General features: G+C 43.5%; 1 protein-coding gene across 1 annotated transcript in view; it reads left to right on the forward strand.

Annotated features, from left to right (window-relative positions):
• dnaaf9 (dynein axonemal assembly factor 9) overlaps positions 1-16180 on the forward strand; it is a 29335-nt gene extending 13155 nt beyond the window's left edge. Inside the window, exons 29-37 of the mRNA XM_044047136.1 lie at positions 2323-2360; positions 3445-3580; positions 4531-4617; positions 5341-5447; positions 5706-5780; positions 6966-7129; positions 7256-7321; positions 9224-9317; positions 9941-16180. Of these exons, the coding sequence (XP_043903071.1) occupies positions 2323-2360; positions 3445-3580; positions 4531-4617; positions 5341-5447; positions 5706-5780; positions 6966-7129; positions 7256-7321; positions 9224-9317; positions 9941-10047 (874 nt within the window). The 3' untranslated portion in view covers positions 10048-16180. The remainder of the gene's footprint in view (positions 1-2322; positions 2361-3444; positions 3581-4530; positions 4618-5340; positions 5448-5705; positions 5781-6965; positions 7130-7255; positions 7322-9223; positions 9318-9940) is intronic.
• The last annotated feature ends 1817 nt before the right edge of the window (positions 16181-17997 follow it).

Below are 17997 nucleotides of genomic sequence, written 5' to 3' on the forward strand. Positions count from 1 at the left end.
ATGTCAGCCAACATTTCAAGGCTTGTACATGCAGGAAAAAAAATGTGATTTATTGATTTAGTTCAATCATCTTTGCTGCATGTAACATATTTCAACTGAATCCTGAAAAGCAGAACATCCTATTTCTCTCCAGGGTTTCTATCAAAGGCTTTTTCTTTTGAGCAACCACATCTATTAATTTTGAATGAACAGAATCTCAGAGAAAATTCTCTACAATTTCAGTTACAGTGGAAGTAATGCATGTTAACACTTAACTGTGGCTCTGTCGGGCAACAAAGATGAGCTGCAACAAACGCCACAAACGGTCGCGTGTTTTTGCAATGTAGCGGTTGATGACAGACAGGGCCGGATGTTGATAAACTGTTGAAGCTGTGGTCGTTTCCACGACAAGGTCACATGACACGTTTAGCTATTAAATCTCAAGGCTGGTTCCCTTTCACTGAGAGGATCAGCCCCTCATTTAATCTCACTCCCCTTTTGTTGCAGGCTTTAGATGTAGCTTATGGAGCTTCTCACTCGCTGTCATGGATTGAATGAGCTCCTCCACACAGTATCACATAGCACTCTGGTTAATATGCTGTTTTCCAGTGCCACTGTGACACTGAGGTCCACGTGTTTTTTTTTTTTTGCAGCACGCCATGAAAACGACTCGAAACGCAAAATAGAACAAAAAGTTTTGTTGTGAAAAATTTAAAGAAAGCATAGGGAAAGCTTTATTATTCTGATGCCAAGTGGGCGTGTAAGGCAAGGCTGTGGTCAGAGCGCCCTCGACTGGACCAAACACGCATTTCCACACAAAACCAAACCAACGCCAAACACAGCACTCCAAGCTGTATATTTTGAACTCTAACAAGTTTTTACGGTTCAGGTTTGAAGAAATTGCCAAATTTTGAAATAATCTTGCAAGATTTTCATGTTTTTTTAAAAAATAATTACTTGAATGTAACCCTTACATTCAATTACTATTTTAATGCTGGGTTATTTATAATATTATCATACCCTTAAAATTGAAAGGGTTTCGTGACCCCATGGAGCATTTGGTTTAGAACCTTTGCTTCAGATGAGGTGATTTCCTAGCCAGATTAACTTAAACTTAATAATAAATCTAAAAGGTGTTTGAGACCCTGTGCTATAAACATGCTGCGATGTTCCTGCCTGAAGTGACTCAGCTGTGGAAAAATGTGTAATAATAGGTTCACTCAGCAAATGTGGTTATCGCTGACTTCTCCATGTGAGGCGTCTTCAACCGAGCCCCCATTACCGTCTGTCACCATGGATCATATAGGGGTTTGCAGATTCTTTCTATGGCCCTAATTGGGTGTGGTTAGCTCATCTTAGACCTGACCTGCCTGTCACCCCTCCCCTCCCACACACCCCTACATAGCTCTCTAATCCCACAGATTCACATGTGTGACCAACACACCGTCCTCAGTGAAGCTCATCAGTCGGTCATGATCCATTCTTTATGATGGATGTAGACAGTTCATTACATCAGGACAGGAAAGATAAATGCCTTTCAAATTGCTGACCCCTCCCTCCGCATCCCCCCCTCCCTGAGAAGATCCATCGTGGCTGTTGGGGGCGACTTGGCTCGGCACGGTTCTTCAGAGAGCGCTGCTGTACAACACTGATCGATTTATAAACTCAGGATAAATTATGTTAAGATTAAACGAGATTACAGGAAGCTTTTACATTGGTCAGTTGCCAGTCTCAGCCGCGATGTCTTCTGATGAAAAATGCCGTGTGATGGATAACCGGCTCGTTAGCCGAGGGCCATAACATGGAATTAGTCTGTTTATGGCTGCACAACTTTGGCGAACGCCCATTAGTCATAAATACAGATATCATTAGTGGTGATGTTGTGCAACGAGACATGAGATCCAGGTCTGGTGTGTAGGATTTAGGGGGATCTATAAGTAACAATGGAACGCAACAATTATGGTCATGTTTTCAGTGGTGTATAATCCCATTCCCATGGAATCTTTGAAAATGTGACTAAAGTTTGCGACACATTTCGATAGAAACTCACCTACTAGCTGTCAAAAGTGACTTCTACATTTCCATATCAAAGGCCACCATAAGCTCACGTAGACCACAAAATGAATAATAATGTATAATGCTATGTACAGTGCCTTTTAACTAAATAGATTGAGACTAATTATGTGTGTCATTTTAAAACACTAATCCTATTTTCTGCTTAATCCTTTTACAGTGCAGCAGGGACTATTTTAGTTCAAGCCAAATTAACTAATGTTTAACGGATAAATAAGGCAGTAAAAAAACCTTGCTCATTTTTATGTCTCTTTTCTTTTGTTGCTGTAGAATTGCCTTTCCAAAGCTGTTGGAGCAGTGCAGCCAAGGTGAGATCTGTGTGCTTTCCTTTTTATTTCATGCAATACTGAGGAAACACCTCATTGATCATCACTGTTGTTGTTGTTGTTGTTGTGTGTTGCTCTTTTAGAAGTTCAGCAATTCCAGCCGTACTGTATGCCAGCCTGTAATGCATTATCCTTAAAGGTCAAGAGATGTTTTTTTGTGAAAAAAAGTCTGACCAAAAGTTGCACACATGAAAAATAAATAATGAAAAAATGCAGCCAGTTAAAAAAAAAAAGTGTATTAATATTTTAGCAGTGCCTTGGTTTTGGCTTACCTGACCTGTGAAGTGTTTACCCTAGAGATGGGCATAAATATTAAATTACTAAAAATGAAAAATACAGATTTTTTTTTTACGAGTGATGGCAATAATATATTATAATATTTCCACCCAATAACTACATTACTGGTGATGCATCTTGAACCTGCCCCGCTTAGCTCAACACACTGTCGACCCTGCAGAAGTGATGACATTTACCGGTGTTCTTGAATGCATCACATTAGCTGCTCCTCTAAGATCAACATACTGCAAATCCTCTGTTAACTTTCACTGGCTCTCATGCACTGGATTTAAGAATATTCACCAAATAATCCTGAAATGCCCACCTCTCAGCTCTTGTGTCAATTCTCTTCTTGGTAGTACCCACTCGTTATAGTGCCCAACATGGACAATAGTATGTGTGGTCCATTAGAGGAAATTATTGCTCAAACATTGTTCTAAAATTCGAAATAATCTACAGAGGAGAGAATGAATAGGTTGTAAGTATGTATGAATGCAGATTACTTTTAATGTGGCTCTAAAATGCTCACCTGGACGCACATCCTTTTTATCTAAAAATGCCATTTTCTTAAATGAAAGAGTAGCGTGGATGTGGCCTTAGTACCACATCACTTGGTGTGTCACATCTCCAGCTTGCTGTCAGGATACAGCTGCAGCAACACCAGCAAATCAGCCCCAGTGTGAAATGTGGTGTTTCTGCAGTGGCTACACAGACAGTGTTCTTTAAGGAAACGCGAGCCAGCGCTCTCCTGTGATTCATATTCCCTTCTCTGTGCCTTGTTGGGTGTCAGGTGCTGTGAGTACAGTGGTGTTCACCGGGCTGACAGCAGAGCAGAAGCACCCTCTCATGCAGCATGTTCAGCAGTTGGTACGCTCTGCCAACCCCACCGCGGCCTTCATACAAGCAGAGAGGGGAGCTGTCACCAGGTGGGTGCCCACAGAATCACGATCCGTGACACAAACAGTCACTTAACGTATCCTTGCCTAAAATATTCACGACGGAGCTCTGCTCCACGGGTAAATCTGTTTGCACAGGGATGCGTCTTGATTTCTCAAAGTCTTCTTAATGTGAGGAATGTTGTGAGATCACAATACAAGTACTTATCCTTCGTGCGACTCTTAAGGTAATTGTTTTCTCTAAATGAGTCCCACAGCGTTTTCATTTTATGCTCTGGTGAGCCGTTGCAGTCGTCTCTGTGTTATCAGACATCTCCCGTTTACCTTATGCACGTGAAGTACCCATACCAGTTCTCTTGAGCTGTGCTTCCATCATTGTACAGTATGGTTTGGAACAATAAAGCCCTTTTTCGACTGAGAACAGTTCCTTTACTTGGTGGGCGGGGTGTGCGCTCCTCATTTTCCTGTGCTAAAACATGGAACAGTACCACACCGCTCCATTCAATGAAAGCGCGCCTTTGCATTTCTCATCCAAACAGCGTCAAAGTCGGCAGTGCACACACATAGTCAAGACACCTGACAATTGTGAAGCCTGTGTAATTTAGTATAGCAGTGTTAAGATCTCGTGACACCCAGTGACATTTGAACGCTGCACACAGGAAGTGATTTGTTTGAATATTGTGCTAGCAAAGTGAGACAGCACGACCGAAAACACAAGGAAGCGTCCACGAAAGGTTTCAGAAGTCATCCGGCAGTTTGACGGGATGAACACTCCTTTTCCCCCGCACGCCCCCTGCCCTGCTGCTGTATACACACAAACGCTCCCTCAGCCAGGTCTGATGTTTTTGCTTAACAGAGCCAGCCTGGTTTCAGGTGAAGAACACGGCAAACAAATAACGTCACATTGTTTCTGTTTAGAACACAAGAAGAATAACATGGGCAATGTAAGTTTGCACTTTCTCCCCTCTTTTCTTGTTTAGGAATGAAGATGTGAATCTGATATTGTCTGAGAGCAGCTTCAACGAGCCACAGATGCTGAGAGCACGTTATGTCCTCTACCCTGGATGGTAAGACCCTCCCTCCGCGCTCCACTGTGCACGCTGTGACCCTCGCGTGTCCTCGACACTCAAACTTTTAGCCGCTAAGCAACAGATTGCCGTTGGTCCCTGCGTTCCGTCATTCCTCTTGTCCTGCCTCGTTTCTCTCTCTCTCTCCCTGCTGTTTAATTGCCACTTGACTGCAGCGGTGGGGGTATCGGCTGCTGATTGCGGTAAAGTCCCTCAGGGCATCTTGTGTTCTATCACCAGATGCCTCCTGGCTGCACAGTAACAAGCTGTTGGCCATGCAGTTGCCATGTACACAGAGGGGGTCTCCTTCCCTCTGGACCTGGTCCATTCGGCCTTCATGCCTCAGTGGTCAGCCTAATATGAACCTCTGCTAAATCCTCCCCACAGATCATACACTGGATATCTGGCCAGTGCCTGGCCCCATTTTTGACGTACTTATCTTGAAGCTTTAGTTTGTTTACATCAGCGTGTTTGAGATGCTTCTTAGATCTTCATTTAAGTCTTAACTTTTCCACCGTCCACATGAAAGCGACCGCGTTTACAGATCCATCATCCACTTCCACAACTTTAACAGTAAATCACATTCACTGGCTGCTCTCCTGTGAGCAGCTGGTAGAGTAAACAACTTCCCAAGCCAAAAGACAAAATGGAGCACAAACACTTGGCTTGCCAGCCACTGAACTTGTCACTATTTGTGTAATGTGCTTGTGTTGTGTATTTCAGGTGCAAAGGGCGCTTCTTCTCCGGTTCTGGGTCTCTGGTCCTCACCCAGCAGCGCGTGGCTTTCAGTCGGCCCCTAGAGAGGCCTCTGTTTGTTACCCGCTGTAAAGGTGAGATGGAAAGAAAGCTCCCCCCGTGCTCGTTTTTTTGACTCTTACACGTGACACAGGCTCCAGATATGAGCTGGCAGGGTTTTGATGATGATTACATAAGTTGCCTTTCCTCCAAATATGGAGACAACTGAAGTCTCAAAGTGGTTTTCAGCCTTTTCAGTGAAACAATCTGTTTTCTCACCAGGTTGCACTGCGTCTTGCTTTTCATTATTATTCACGTTATGTATTATCTCCTTCCAATTTGGTTTTTTCTAGCAATCAAGTCGTCACTAAAGCCAAGTCCCTTCCACGGAAACGTGTACAACGTCTGGGGAAGAGTCACATTTTCTGGTAATTGTATACGTCTCCGTTTCATTTTTGTCACATTCAAATGCATTTTTTTGTAAACTGCAGTGCGTAACTTTCAAACGCGTACACGTGTCGGCTGGATTAAAATCATTGTAAAATGAGGTCACACAATGCTGATTGAGTCTCTCAGCTCTGCGCTGCTTCTCTGTATAGCGGTGTTACATTCCGGTTACATTCTCACACACTGCACACAGAGAGTGATCTGTTTTATCTAAAGACAGATGGCGTCAGCAGCAACAGTGAGCTAATGTGAGTGAAAAGCACGGAAGAAGAAAAGTTTCTTAAGTGAATTTGACTCCTCGAAACACACGGTCATTCACCAGTTTGATGGGATAAACGTTTTTTCTGTCCCCACCTGGCCCTGCGCTGCTGCTTTATACGCTCCCTCAGTCAGGTCTGATAGTACTGCGTGACAAATCGTTGCATCTGTAAAATTTGTTCATTTCTGTTAATCACCGAAAGTTACTCACTGCAGATTTAACCTTTTTGAATTTCCAGATCAAATATTTGAATTCCAGCTTTACTAAACAAATGTGACTTCTTTCCTTTGGTGAGCATTTGACCTGCATTTGCATTTCCCACTTTTTGGGAAATTATTTTAGAGAAGGCTGCCCTCGAGGCAGACAGGAAGCTCCAGACGGTAGGAATGCTGCTCCGCTCTGGTGTCTGGTGTTTAGCATTCAAGCTCATAGTTCACTTGTTAAGTTTCCTCCACACAGTTTTCCCCTCACTCTTTCTTTTGTTTCATATTATAAGAGCTGTTGCATGAGGAGAAAGTGCAGGCTGTCTGTGAGGAGATGTGCAGAGAGTGTTGCTGAGATTTGTAGAGAGTTGGGAAGATAATGAAGAATGGAGTGAGTGTGGAGACTGTGTCAGTTTATGTCCACTTATTTTACTTTGTTTCAGTTGTCCTACTTAGCCGTCGTACATCAAGCACAATAATTTTACATTTAGCCCGGGGCATATTTGACATGTCTTCAATCTTGTTTTCTTTCTCACGTGAGTTCTGTGAGTCATTTTGGGAGTCACAGCGGGGGGCCGCATAGATGTTTTAGGCATTAACACCCCACCAACAGCATGCTGTTACCATACGAAGCTGCTGCAGAAGGTGTCGCGCGAGGTGTGAACTTAATGTGTGACTAGCCCCCTCGTCTCTGGAACCTCCAGACTCGGAGCAAGTGATGGAGGTGAGCTACAACGCGCTGAGCGGGAGCCTGAGCATCGGCGCCGCCCACAGCGGTGACCCCGGCGCCTCCTGCTTCCTTGTCTTTGATGGCGTCGGACTGACTGAGGATGGACTGAAAGACTGGCTCAGGCTGTGCACCAAGCAGGTAGACGTTCAAACGCTGTTGTTTTGATGGAAACACTCAGTGACTGATCCACCGTCATGATTTCAGTCAGTCAAATATGAAAGAATACATACTTTTGTGAGCTCAAGGCTGTCTCTGTTTTGACAGAGGCAGAAAAAGAAGCCTAAGAAGACCAAAAATACCCTCTCGCCACAGGAAATCAAGATCATACATGTGAGTGTGTTTATAATTCTATTAAACAGCCTCGTCCCTTTACTGATATGAGGCTTTGTATCCAGTGTGTCGCTCATATGTCCTGTTCGTTCCTCCACTGGGTTTTACAGTAGCATATTTGGGTTTTGTTTAATTACAGCATGTCATTTCAAATCTATTTCTGATCTAATTCTCTGCTCCGGTGTCGTTATGGGGTCAGCAGTGTAAAGCTGCGACTGATCAACAATCGGAGTCAGGTTTTTCCACATTTATTTATTTAAGTTAGAGTTGCAACTTCAGCACAACTTCCATACTACTCACTTATAGCGTTTGTATTTAGCAGTGATGGAATTTGATGGAATTTGAACTGCGTTAAAACTACTGTGAGGAATGTTTTGTTGGTATATATTGAATTACGAGTATGCAAACGATGCATATAATCGGTTCCACTCTGAAGGTTTCATGTGTGCCCTGACAGAAGCTCTCATGGCAGAAGTGTCTGATGTGTAGCTGATGTAAACATGGATTGAAATAATGTAGCCATTCAAGTAAACATATCTATGAAGTTGGCTATACTGCCTTTAAAAAGTTATTCACATTGTGCATGAGATTTGTGGCTTAATTTTTGGACTTATAATATTAAAATCTCTAAATATACAATATATTCTGATTAGCTTTGCCATAAATGTCCCTGAGAAATGTCAAGAACCTAAACCTGTGGGCACAAATACATTGAAATGACATAATTTACAGAAGCACACGCCTGTGTATACACAAGTTCCCCACACTTACTCCACATGTCTGATCTGTGACGTCTCTGTAGACCTCTCTACCACTATTAAGGTGTGACGAAGCATAGACCAGTTAAAAAGTGTAAAACCATTTCTGAGGCTGTGAATGTTCCCAGGAGCACAATCGTGTTTAAAAAAAAATGTTTGAAGGAACCACAACTGTTCCCGGATGTTTCACTTAAACTGTAGTCATTCATGAATGTGAGCGAGATCTCAAAGGACGTGAGAACCCAAAACTGAAAAATACTCTCCACAAAAAAAAGAAAAGGACTGAAAATCTATTTTCAACACTCACCCGCTGGATAATTCCATCTCTCCAGTTGGTGGTCTCATCACAGCGCTTCTCACTGGCAGGGACGAGAAGAGTGGTCAGACCCGAGGGAAGCATGAAAGCAGCAAAATTTAGAGCTCAGCACGACAGCGCACCAGCCAAGTCGATGCTGGTGCAGCTCCGGGGCACGGACTCTGACTGTTATGCTGCCCTCAGCCAAAGCTCGGATTAAAACCTCATAAAATGTGTGTGGAGACACCTGAAGGTGGCGGCTGTCACCCAGGCCGATGGAGCCCGTGACGATCAGCCAGGAAGAAAAAGATAAACTGGCCAAATCCATGTGTGCATGGAAGTCTGTAGAGATTTATCCTTGAAGAAAAAAAATGGTGTAATTGGTGCCAGTGAGACTTCTACAGTGAACTGAGCCGAGGGTATTTTGTAATGAGAGGCTTCCGTTTTTGAAAACATTCATTCATTCATTCATTCATTTTCAACTGCTTTATTCTCCTGAGGAGCCAGTCTCAGTCGACATACAGAGACAGGGCACAACCACTTCACTTTTATGGTCAATTAAAAAGTGTCCAAATAACCGAATCCTCCGGGAGGAAGCAAAAGATCCCAGAGAGAACCCACGCACACATGGCCAGATATAAAAAGACGATGATTGATGGAAGTCAGGGTGAGCCAATACAGGACTCAGTCATCGGTATCTGCCCACTTAAACTTAAGTCATTTAGAAAATATAAAAAAAAGTGATATCAGTCCATTCCTTCAGTAAAATGCCTGATAAAAATGTCTGAATACGTATTCGTTGGATTATCTTTGGCTTATGTTGTGAAATGTTATCGTGTTTCTGTTCAGGTGAGCAGGCGCTTGGACCCGCTCCCACCGGGCTTCTTCTACAACGGCTACCAGTACGTCGACATCTTTGGAGACAAACAGAGCTTCCATCCCAGTATCCTCTTCATTAGCAGTTGACATTTCATTGACTAATTTGATTATGCAGATCTGCTTTTATCTGTAATTATTATTGTGAAAGTCCCTCTAGATTAGTCTTCCCCGCTTGGCAGCCATCTTGTTAATTCCTACAGGCGACTATTTCAGACTAATGACACCAGGTCTCTGTCCAAATGAATGGGTGGAGAGCCATAACACCTTTTATTTAGGATCAACAATATATCAAAACTAATGTAGCCAATATGGAATCAGCTGTCAAATATGACTAAATACAAAATACGGTTTAAATTGTGCGCAAAAATGAATTACATGCATTGTTTACAAATCAGGACATGGGTAATTTAAGGGTACTTAAAGATATGTGTCATAGTTTTTTAGTCAAAATGATTTTAAAGGTCCAGCGTGTAAGAATTAGTGGCCTCTAATGGTGAGACTACAGATTGCAACAAATGGAAGACGCTTCCTAAGTTTGTCTTTGAACTACGGCGGCCTTCACATACCAGAAGATATCAGATATCATTTATATAAAATTATATAAAATACACATACTTATGGATGAACTGTGTCTTCTCCATAATGCCTCCTGTGTTGCTTGGTTCCCTTACATTGCCGTTACTGCAGACATGGAGGAGTTTTTAAAGGAATACGTCGCCGAGGCCAACAGAGACATCGAGCTGTTCAACCGTCAGCTGGAGCTGCAGGAGCAACCTGACCTGTTTGACCCATGATGGAGACTCGGTGTGTTTGTGTACACGTCCACTGCCTCCATCTGTCTTCAAATCCAAGATAACCAGTGTGGGAGGGCATAGGGTGGAGGGCGGGGAGTCGGGGAGGGAGTTTATTTAGCAAACATTCCACTGGAATGGTTCAATGTGCGTTCACACAGCACGTATCGACAAAACTCCGTTCATTTTCTGTGCACTGGGTCACATTTAGGGTTGTTTTTAATAATACAGCGATAGCCAGGATGATACTCGATACTCCAAATACCACTTGCGATACCACGGGGAGGCGATAGCAACAAAAATAACAAGTAATTAATGACAACACAAATATGAAGTTGTTTGATGTGGGGCATATTTTTTAGCTGTAGTATTTCCTGTTTTTTAGGTGCCTTGACTTCAGTCGGCTGCCTTTGTTCGTCAGCCTTTTCTGGTTCAGTTTCAGACGGTGCTATTCAGTGTTTCATTTATTTTACAGCCCTTGTCACGTTGTCTCCTAATGTGGTTGCATGAAATGACATCACCCATCAGAGGCCAGTGATGCCACACGGTGGCTGTTCGCGCCTCGCGTCCCTCAGCGACTCCGCCAAATTGAGCGGCTAGCGGTTTGTCAAGTCCGGTGTTGTTTATCAAATAAAAGTGGCAATCGGATGCGGTCACTTGCTTATGAACTCGGATCAGAATCAGTGAAGAGAGTCGCTCGGCAGCTCCGGACCAATCTGAAACTCGACACAGCACAGGAGCGCGTACGCGAACCTCATCGGTTTTTACACAAACCGCTGAGCCCGCGGCGGGCCGTGAGACTCTCTCACAATCAGAGGGAATTTCCAGGCCCTCGCCGCTCCAGCTTTCTGTTTATCACAGTTGGCAAATTAAAGCCTCTATTTCTGGACAGGCATGGATAGCCGTGTGATGCCGGTGAGCTCCCTGGTGGGGTTTCTCAAGAATCGCTCCTCCTCTGTTGTCACCCAATCCACGGCCCACCTGTCGGCTCGTCTGCGGCAGAGGGAGCGCTTTGGCCGTAGAGCTGTAAACATTGGCCAGCCTGTTGGCTGCGGACAGCTGATGGATGATGCCATTAATCACGGAGCTGTACGCCACCCCAGCGCTTTATTTTAAGACTCCTAAAGTGAATCTAATGAAAAAAAACCCGGAGGATTTCTGTCTCCGCGGTGAAGTTAGAAAAGACGCTGCAATGTCTCTAAAGCACTGACTTCTGTTTATTATAATGCTGCTAAATTTCAGAGAGAAAAAAACATCACATTTCACTGGTTTGGTCCAAATATTTGTTCATGAAGTTTGAACATTCCCCTTTTTTTTAACACATATATCATGGGTCACAGGGGGAGGAAAGGGTAATGAACTAATCCAGGTGAAATCTGGTCACGAGTAGAACTTTTTAACTGAAAGGTGATGAGGTTTTGTATCCGTGATGTGATGTTGCAGAGCGACGCTACTTATTTTTGCTCTGCACTCGTTTGTTTTATGCACTTAACCGTATGTTCCTCTCATCAGGGTTCCTACAGCAGCGCACGTGGTCATGAAATGTGCTTTCTCGTCCGATTAGGAGTTAAAAGTGTGGTAAATATGTGGGATTTAGGTCAGGTTAGGACAGCGTGTAGGGACCCTGCTACATCTACACGTAGAGATATGATGGCTTTCATTAATGATGGGGTCAGCAGTGTGACCGCTGTTTGAATAACGGTCGAGCCCAATCGTCCTTTTAATAGTTGTCGGTGAATTTGATCGCAAAATCGTGAAAACTTTCCTCCTCAAATCAGACTTCCCTTTTAAAGAAACCACAACTTATTCACATTTAAACACTATTCAGAGTCATTAATCTATGAAATAGATGGCAATTACTTTTGTAGATTATACGCAAAGTGGGTTAATTGCTCTATGTGAAATACATTATTAATCACTGCTGCGGCAACAACGCTAGGATAGATTACACTGGCCTTTGTGTTCAGAGTCCACATTAGAGTAGAAACGTTTGTTTATTCCCAGCTTTAAATCAGCAAATGGTTATAAAAAGGGAAAAAAACACTGTTGGCAAATGTTGTATTTTTTTTAATCCCACATGACCTGGCTGTGAGTAGATCGTAATCCTGATCTCAGCCCAACACTGCTGGCCCCGTCTGTCCGCCCGCCCGTCCGTCCGTCCATCGGGTCCGTGATCCGAAACAACAAAGCCATACCATACGCTAGATGTGCCACTGTCTTTTAGGAGATTAGATTAACGTATATTATCAAAGACGTACGCGCCTCCAGCATGTACTGTATTACCCTGGCACATTCCACTTAGCCAGCAGAGGAGGGGGGTTCACACAGAGGAGGAGCTTAGACTTCGAGTTACTCACTCCCTGAACTCCTCTCTTTCAGTCCTTCTCTAAAAAAGAAGTGCAATTGTACCTTGTGTTTTTTTTATTATATATATACATGTATAAATATTCTACTTGGCGAAACCTCGCACAGCTCTTTAAGGACAAACAAACAAATGTCGCGGCCTGTGTTCTGTCGGACGCTGCTTCCGTTTTGAGTGTTTGTATCTCAGACGGCACTGTGACGTGTTGCTGAACGGCATCGTGGGAGGGGCTGGGTATTGATTGCCAATTTATACCGATATCTGGACTCTGATACCGATTCCTGAACGATACAATTCACAATACGTAATAATCGTAAGTTTATGACGGCGCAGTCGTCTTCTTGTCGTGGAACGTGAAGCAAATTTCTGCTCTTTGATTTATTCTGTGTCACGACACACAAACGTCAGCCTCACAAAAAGTAGCACAAACTCGGAGCTGGGAATGTCGTCACCTCTCGAGTCCGAAAACTACACAGAGTCAAATATATATTGCAATGCTAGTAGATACCAACACTCTACGCGGTATTTTTACGCTTACAAAAAGCACGTAAAAAATTGAGCGGTGCGATGTTTACTGTTGATTTAACAGTAGTGCAGTTAACAGTAAAAGTAGCCCAACACTGAGTTAGGCTTTCCGTGTTGTTAATCCGAACCGAGGGAGCGCACATGCACCAGCCGATTGCTCGCCAATCAGATCGTGTTCAGTTGAAACACGACACGGACCGCGTGGAGCTTTTGGACCAGGTTGTTCTCCGGGTTTTTGTCCGACTTGCTAGCACACGGCAGTGAGTCCTGCAAAAAATAACGTCACAAATCAAGAGAAGTGTTGTCTTTGTTTGAATGAAAAACATTACGGGCTCTTTCAAAATGACTGATGGAACAAACGGATTAAAGAGCTGGTTATTAAGAGCGCAGAGGATGACATGCAACACAAATCCTTTGTTGACAAAAAAGAAAAGCCCGATTAGGCCGTATGCTCTGAGATGCCCTATCTCTATCTCTATCGCTCTCTCTGCGGAGCCGTCTGTTGGCAGCAACAGTTGCCGTCACTCTGACAGTTATATAATACTGCAGAGGTTTTTACCTCGACTGGCAGTGAAATGGCTGCGAGGCAGAAGAAGAGCAGTATTGGCAAAGAGACCCGAAAAGATAAGTCCTTAAAGAGCCGAGGGGGTTTTACGCGAGATGTTTGTTACACTTCAATCAAAACACCACCGCCGCTGCTGCTGCTGCTGCTGCTGCTGCTGCTGCTGCTGCTGCTGGTGGTGGTGGTGGTGCACTCACAGAAAACGCTAAGCTAACTCTTCGCGTATAGATGCGCTTTTCTCTTCAAATTTGCACAACAAAAGTCAAATTTGGGGCAAAAATTGTGTGAAAAAAAGCACTTGAACGCTACGAACGCGGGAAAACCTGCTTTGCTTTTAGCGTGAACACACACGTATATACACTTCTACTACAAGTATTTCTATACTGTTTTGCATGTGTCAAGATGTCACGTGAACACGATTGACACCACTTATTACACATATATATATATATTCTAGTGGAAAGAATATTTGCCTTTCACCAAACTGGTACAATTGAGAGAATTACGATGACGACTTTCGTTTTTTTTTACAATGTCCAGGCGGAGAATTCGAATTACCTCAACGCGACAAATGCTATTTTTTTATAAGACTGTGAATTTGAAAAACGTCGGCGCCGCCGCCTGCACAAGCTTCACAAGGCAGATGCAAATTTTTTTTTAAGTACAAAAATAAAAACTCAGTAGAGAATCTGATCGATCGTAAGAAACGTCAGGTTTTTGTGTTTTCTCTGATCCAGCAGTGCCTTGGCTACAAAAGAGAAAAAAAAAAAGAAAACGCAGAGATTAAAGCGCTGCGTTCACAGCTCCGTCCTCCTGCTCCCTGTCACAGGAGGAGGAGGAGGAGGTGTGGTCAGGCAAGGATCCATCCTTCAACAGTGTTGGTGAAAGGAATCCATGGAGTTGTTCTTAAAAGCAATGTGTGTTTGTTTATATTATTACTAAGCCAGAGGGTAAAGTAGACGGGGCCATGCGCGGTAAGGCCACCGGAGGGCTCAGGACCATAAATGAACCAAAAACAAACGACAGCGACAAAAAAGAAGAGATCGCGATATCGGCTGAGCACCGAGACAGTTGTGTTTACAGTCGTACGTCATTTTTGATGGTTTATTTAGATTGGTTTTGTGTAAACCACAAGCTAAATAGTTGGATTTTGTCATGAAACGAGACATGGTGCAATTTTTTCATTTAGGTACTGATAACATCATCAGCACTGCCTTAAACTGTGAGATTTTAGCCACTGAACAAAAAAAAGCCTCACCTCATAAAATCTACACCAGCCTAAGTCTACAATATCTGAGGAAGACGAGGTTTTTCTGGCTGAAAACTAAAGATTGTAAATCACTCGACTCCTCCCACACCAAAGTCCATAGAGAAATTTAGCGTTTTTAAACTCACGGGGGACACAGGAGCTGCTGCTCCGCTTCTGCCTCCTTTTATACATCTGTGTCGCGGTGGTAAATCCAAAGTATTTCAAACACTTAATAAAGTCTAAAAAATAACACGTTTCAGTGTTCAGAGAGAGGCAGCAGTGGCTCAACAACTCCTGTCGTGCTGTGGTGTATAATCGCTGGTTTTCTCTATGGACTTTGGTGCAGTGACGTGAGGCGGCGGTTGACTAATCAACACAAATGTTCAATTTCTTGTCTGAAAACGCCGTCTTAACGTGATGTTATAGACATGAGCGAGTGTCTACTGCTTCTACTTCAAAAAATCAATACTGGGAAATTGAAATGTGTCTCGTTTTATGCTCAGTCTGAGTTGGGATATGAAATTGTTTGTATCAGACGATTTTAAAGAAATAAGGAGGATTGAGTCTGTGACTAAAGTTGGGCGACCCCTTACTTATTGCACACTGGGGGCCCACGGAGCCCTCCACAAGCCTCCTGCTGCCACCGTCACGCAGCTCTCTGGCAACAAAAAAAACAAAGACCCGAGCACCCTCGTGTCTTCATCCTGTGTGTGGAGGCTAGCGATTTTTGTAGCTGAAGTTATAGGACAAAAACAAAGTTTGGTGTCAATTGATTTCGAGAGAAAAAAAAAAAAGTGTACTGCGACGCGATGGCGCAGTGCGAGCGGGGTTTTGTTCTTTCCGAGACTTTGAAAATTTACGACCGAGATTCCGGAGGAAGTTTTTTCTTTTAATGGTACTTTTTGCGGCTCAGAAGTTGATTGATTTTTTTAAATTGTCTCCCAGCCTTCAGGCGACTGTCGGACTGATGCAGTCGGTAATATGGAGTCACCTTGCAGCCGACGCGCAGGTGTGCGAGAATTATTTCCACACCTGATTTTACACATTCTGCCCCCTGTTAAAACCCAGCTGAAATTGTGGTTTCAACATTTTCTGTTGGCGCGCGTGTAAAAATAGGACGTCCTGATTGAAGCCTGGACGTGTTTGATGTCACGGTGACAGAATTAGATTATTTATTCTTATTTATTTCCCTTCGTCTACAGGCCGTCCAAAGACAAAAAACTTCTTATTGTTTATTGTGATCAAAGGAAAAAGCTCTGAAGTGCCAAACTGACTTCCACATTTTGTTTTTGGAGGAAAACGAGCAAAACTGAAATTGCATTTGCACTAAAACTACTGTAACTTGTGTTTTTTTCCTGTGACTGATGCTTTTTATAATAACCTAATTGTATTTATTGCACCTCGTAATCCATTAAATATTTATATGGTTGATCCGAAATCGTTCTTTTGTTGTTTTCTTTTATTTTTTGCTGTTCTTCTGATGGATTTAGTTTGAAAGTTTATTTCTCCGCTCTGTGAGGACATTTTCGTTTGAATATAATAGAATATAATCATAGAATATTACAGGTGATGTGTATCTTGTTCTTTCAGTCAGAAACGACGGCAGTTGATGTAAACGCCCTCACGCCAAAGTCCATTGACAAAATCAACAATTCTACCTCACAGGGACGCAGGGGCTGCTGCTCTACTGCTGCCTCGTGTGGTCAGTCTGTGTCTCTGCGGTGAGTCGGAACAAAGCAAACACCAGCGTTGCAAAGTGACACATTTGAACCCAGAAATGGAGGCAGCAGTGGACCGACAACACCTGTGTGCTGTGATGTTAAAAACGCGGATTTTCTCTATGGACTTTGGTGCAGGAGCGTGAGCAGTTTACAAACTCCCTTTTCCGCTCAAAAAAGACATTGTTAGGATATCGCACACTTGCATTGACGCAGACTTTGTGAGCTGAGACCATTGTGAAGTGGTTAAATCTATTTTTAGTGCTCATGTGTCCCCCAGCAGCTTCTCAGCACAGGGATCATGCGTTATTACCACAGTTGAGTGTATGTGAAAGTACCTCATTGAACTGCGATTCAAAAAAAAAAACCCGAAGTATCACTTCAGGATTACATTTTAGAGTTGGGTTTCAATTAGATTAAGGTTAAGGGAAAGGCTTCGCTAACGAGTGCATTATATCTCTAAGCTGCACACCTTGTCAGGACCAGTAGTCCTCATGGAGACCAAAACCTGGTTTTGGTGAGGCAGAAACCTCATTTCTGAGGAACTGGTTTAAGTTTAGGGGTAAGATTTGAATTTTGGGGACCAAAAACCACTTAGAAACCATAGAGAGTGTCTGGTCCGCATGACTTTAAAGGGATTTTTAGGGGGTCAAGACGTGATTTTAGGGTCAGGGTTAGAATGTGTCTTAGGTTAAGGGTTAGGCATTAGAGTCTATGAGTGTGTGTGTTTTGAGAGAGCATAAGGAAGCCTAACCTACAAATATGAAGCCCACTTTTAGTACGTTGTACAAGTGTGTGTGTGTCCTTGTACTGTTGCCAGGCAGATACTGTCCTCCACATGGCTAACCTCTGACATCAGCGTTTCCTTGTCTCTCCGCTGCCAGTTTCTCCCCAGCGACTCAAGGCGAGTTCCACCCACCCTCACACACACATACACATACACACCACCAGCACCTCCTACCCCCCCACCTCACCCTCTCGCCCCAAAACAACACACTCAGAAACACACTCCTGCCTCGTCTCCTCCACCATTAAGCAGCCCCTTTCTCTCCCTCCCGCCCCGCTATTGTTGTATTTTTACTGAGGCAGCGAGCTCGGGCTATTTGTGGGCTATTTTGACAGCCACACGTAAACACTCATCACTCTCACTGGCGTCTGCCAAAGCTCACTCAGTGGACCCAGGTCACCGCAGCAACACCTCACGACTGTACACCGCTGCTTTTATGCACTTTCACTACTTCACCGTGAAGTTTGTAAACTCGGCTGCGCCAAAGTCCATAGAGAAAATGTGCATTTTTAGGTCACACATTTGGTCATTTTTGTGTCGCAAACAAAGAGTTTGAAATACCAAAGTCTTAAAATAACACATATGAACTTAATGATGGAGGCAGAAGTGGATCAACAACTCCTGTGTGCCGTGGCGTAAAATCGCTGGTTTTCTCTCTGGGCTTTTGGTGCAGCGGCGAGAGCACACCTGTACATATCACATGGTTAAATCATTCTATTGACTATGACAAAGAAAAGTCTACCATGGTTT

Source organism: Solea senegalensis, linkage group LG16 (genome assembly GCF_019176455.1).
Source record: "Solea senegalensis isolate Sse05_10M linkage group LG16, IFAPA_SoseM_1, whole genome shotgun sequence".
Lineage (NCBI taxonomy): Eukaryota > Metazoa > Chordata > Actinopteri > Pleuronectiformes > Soleidae > Solea > Solea senegalensis.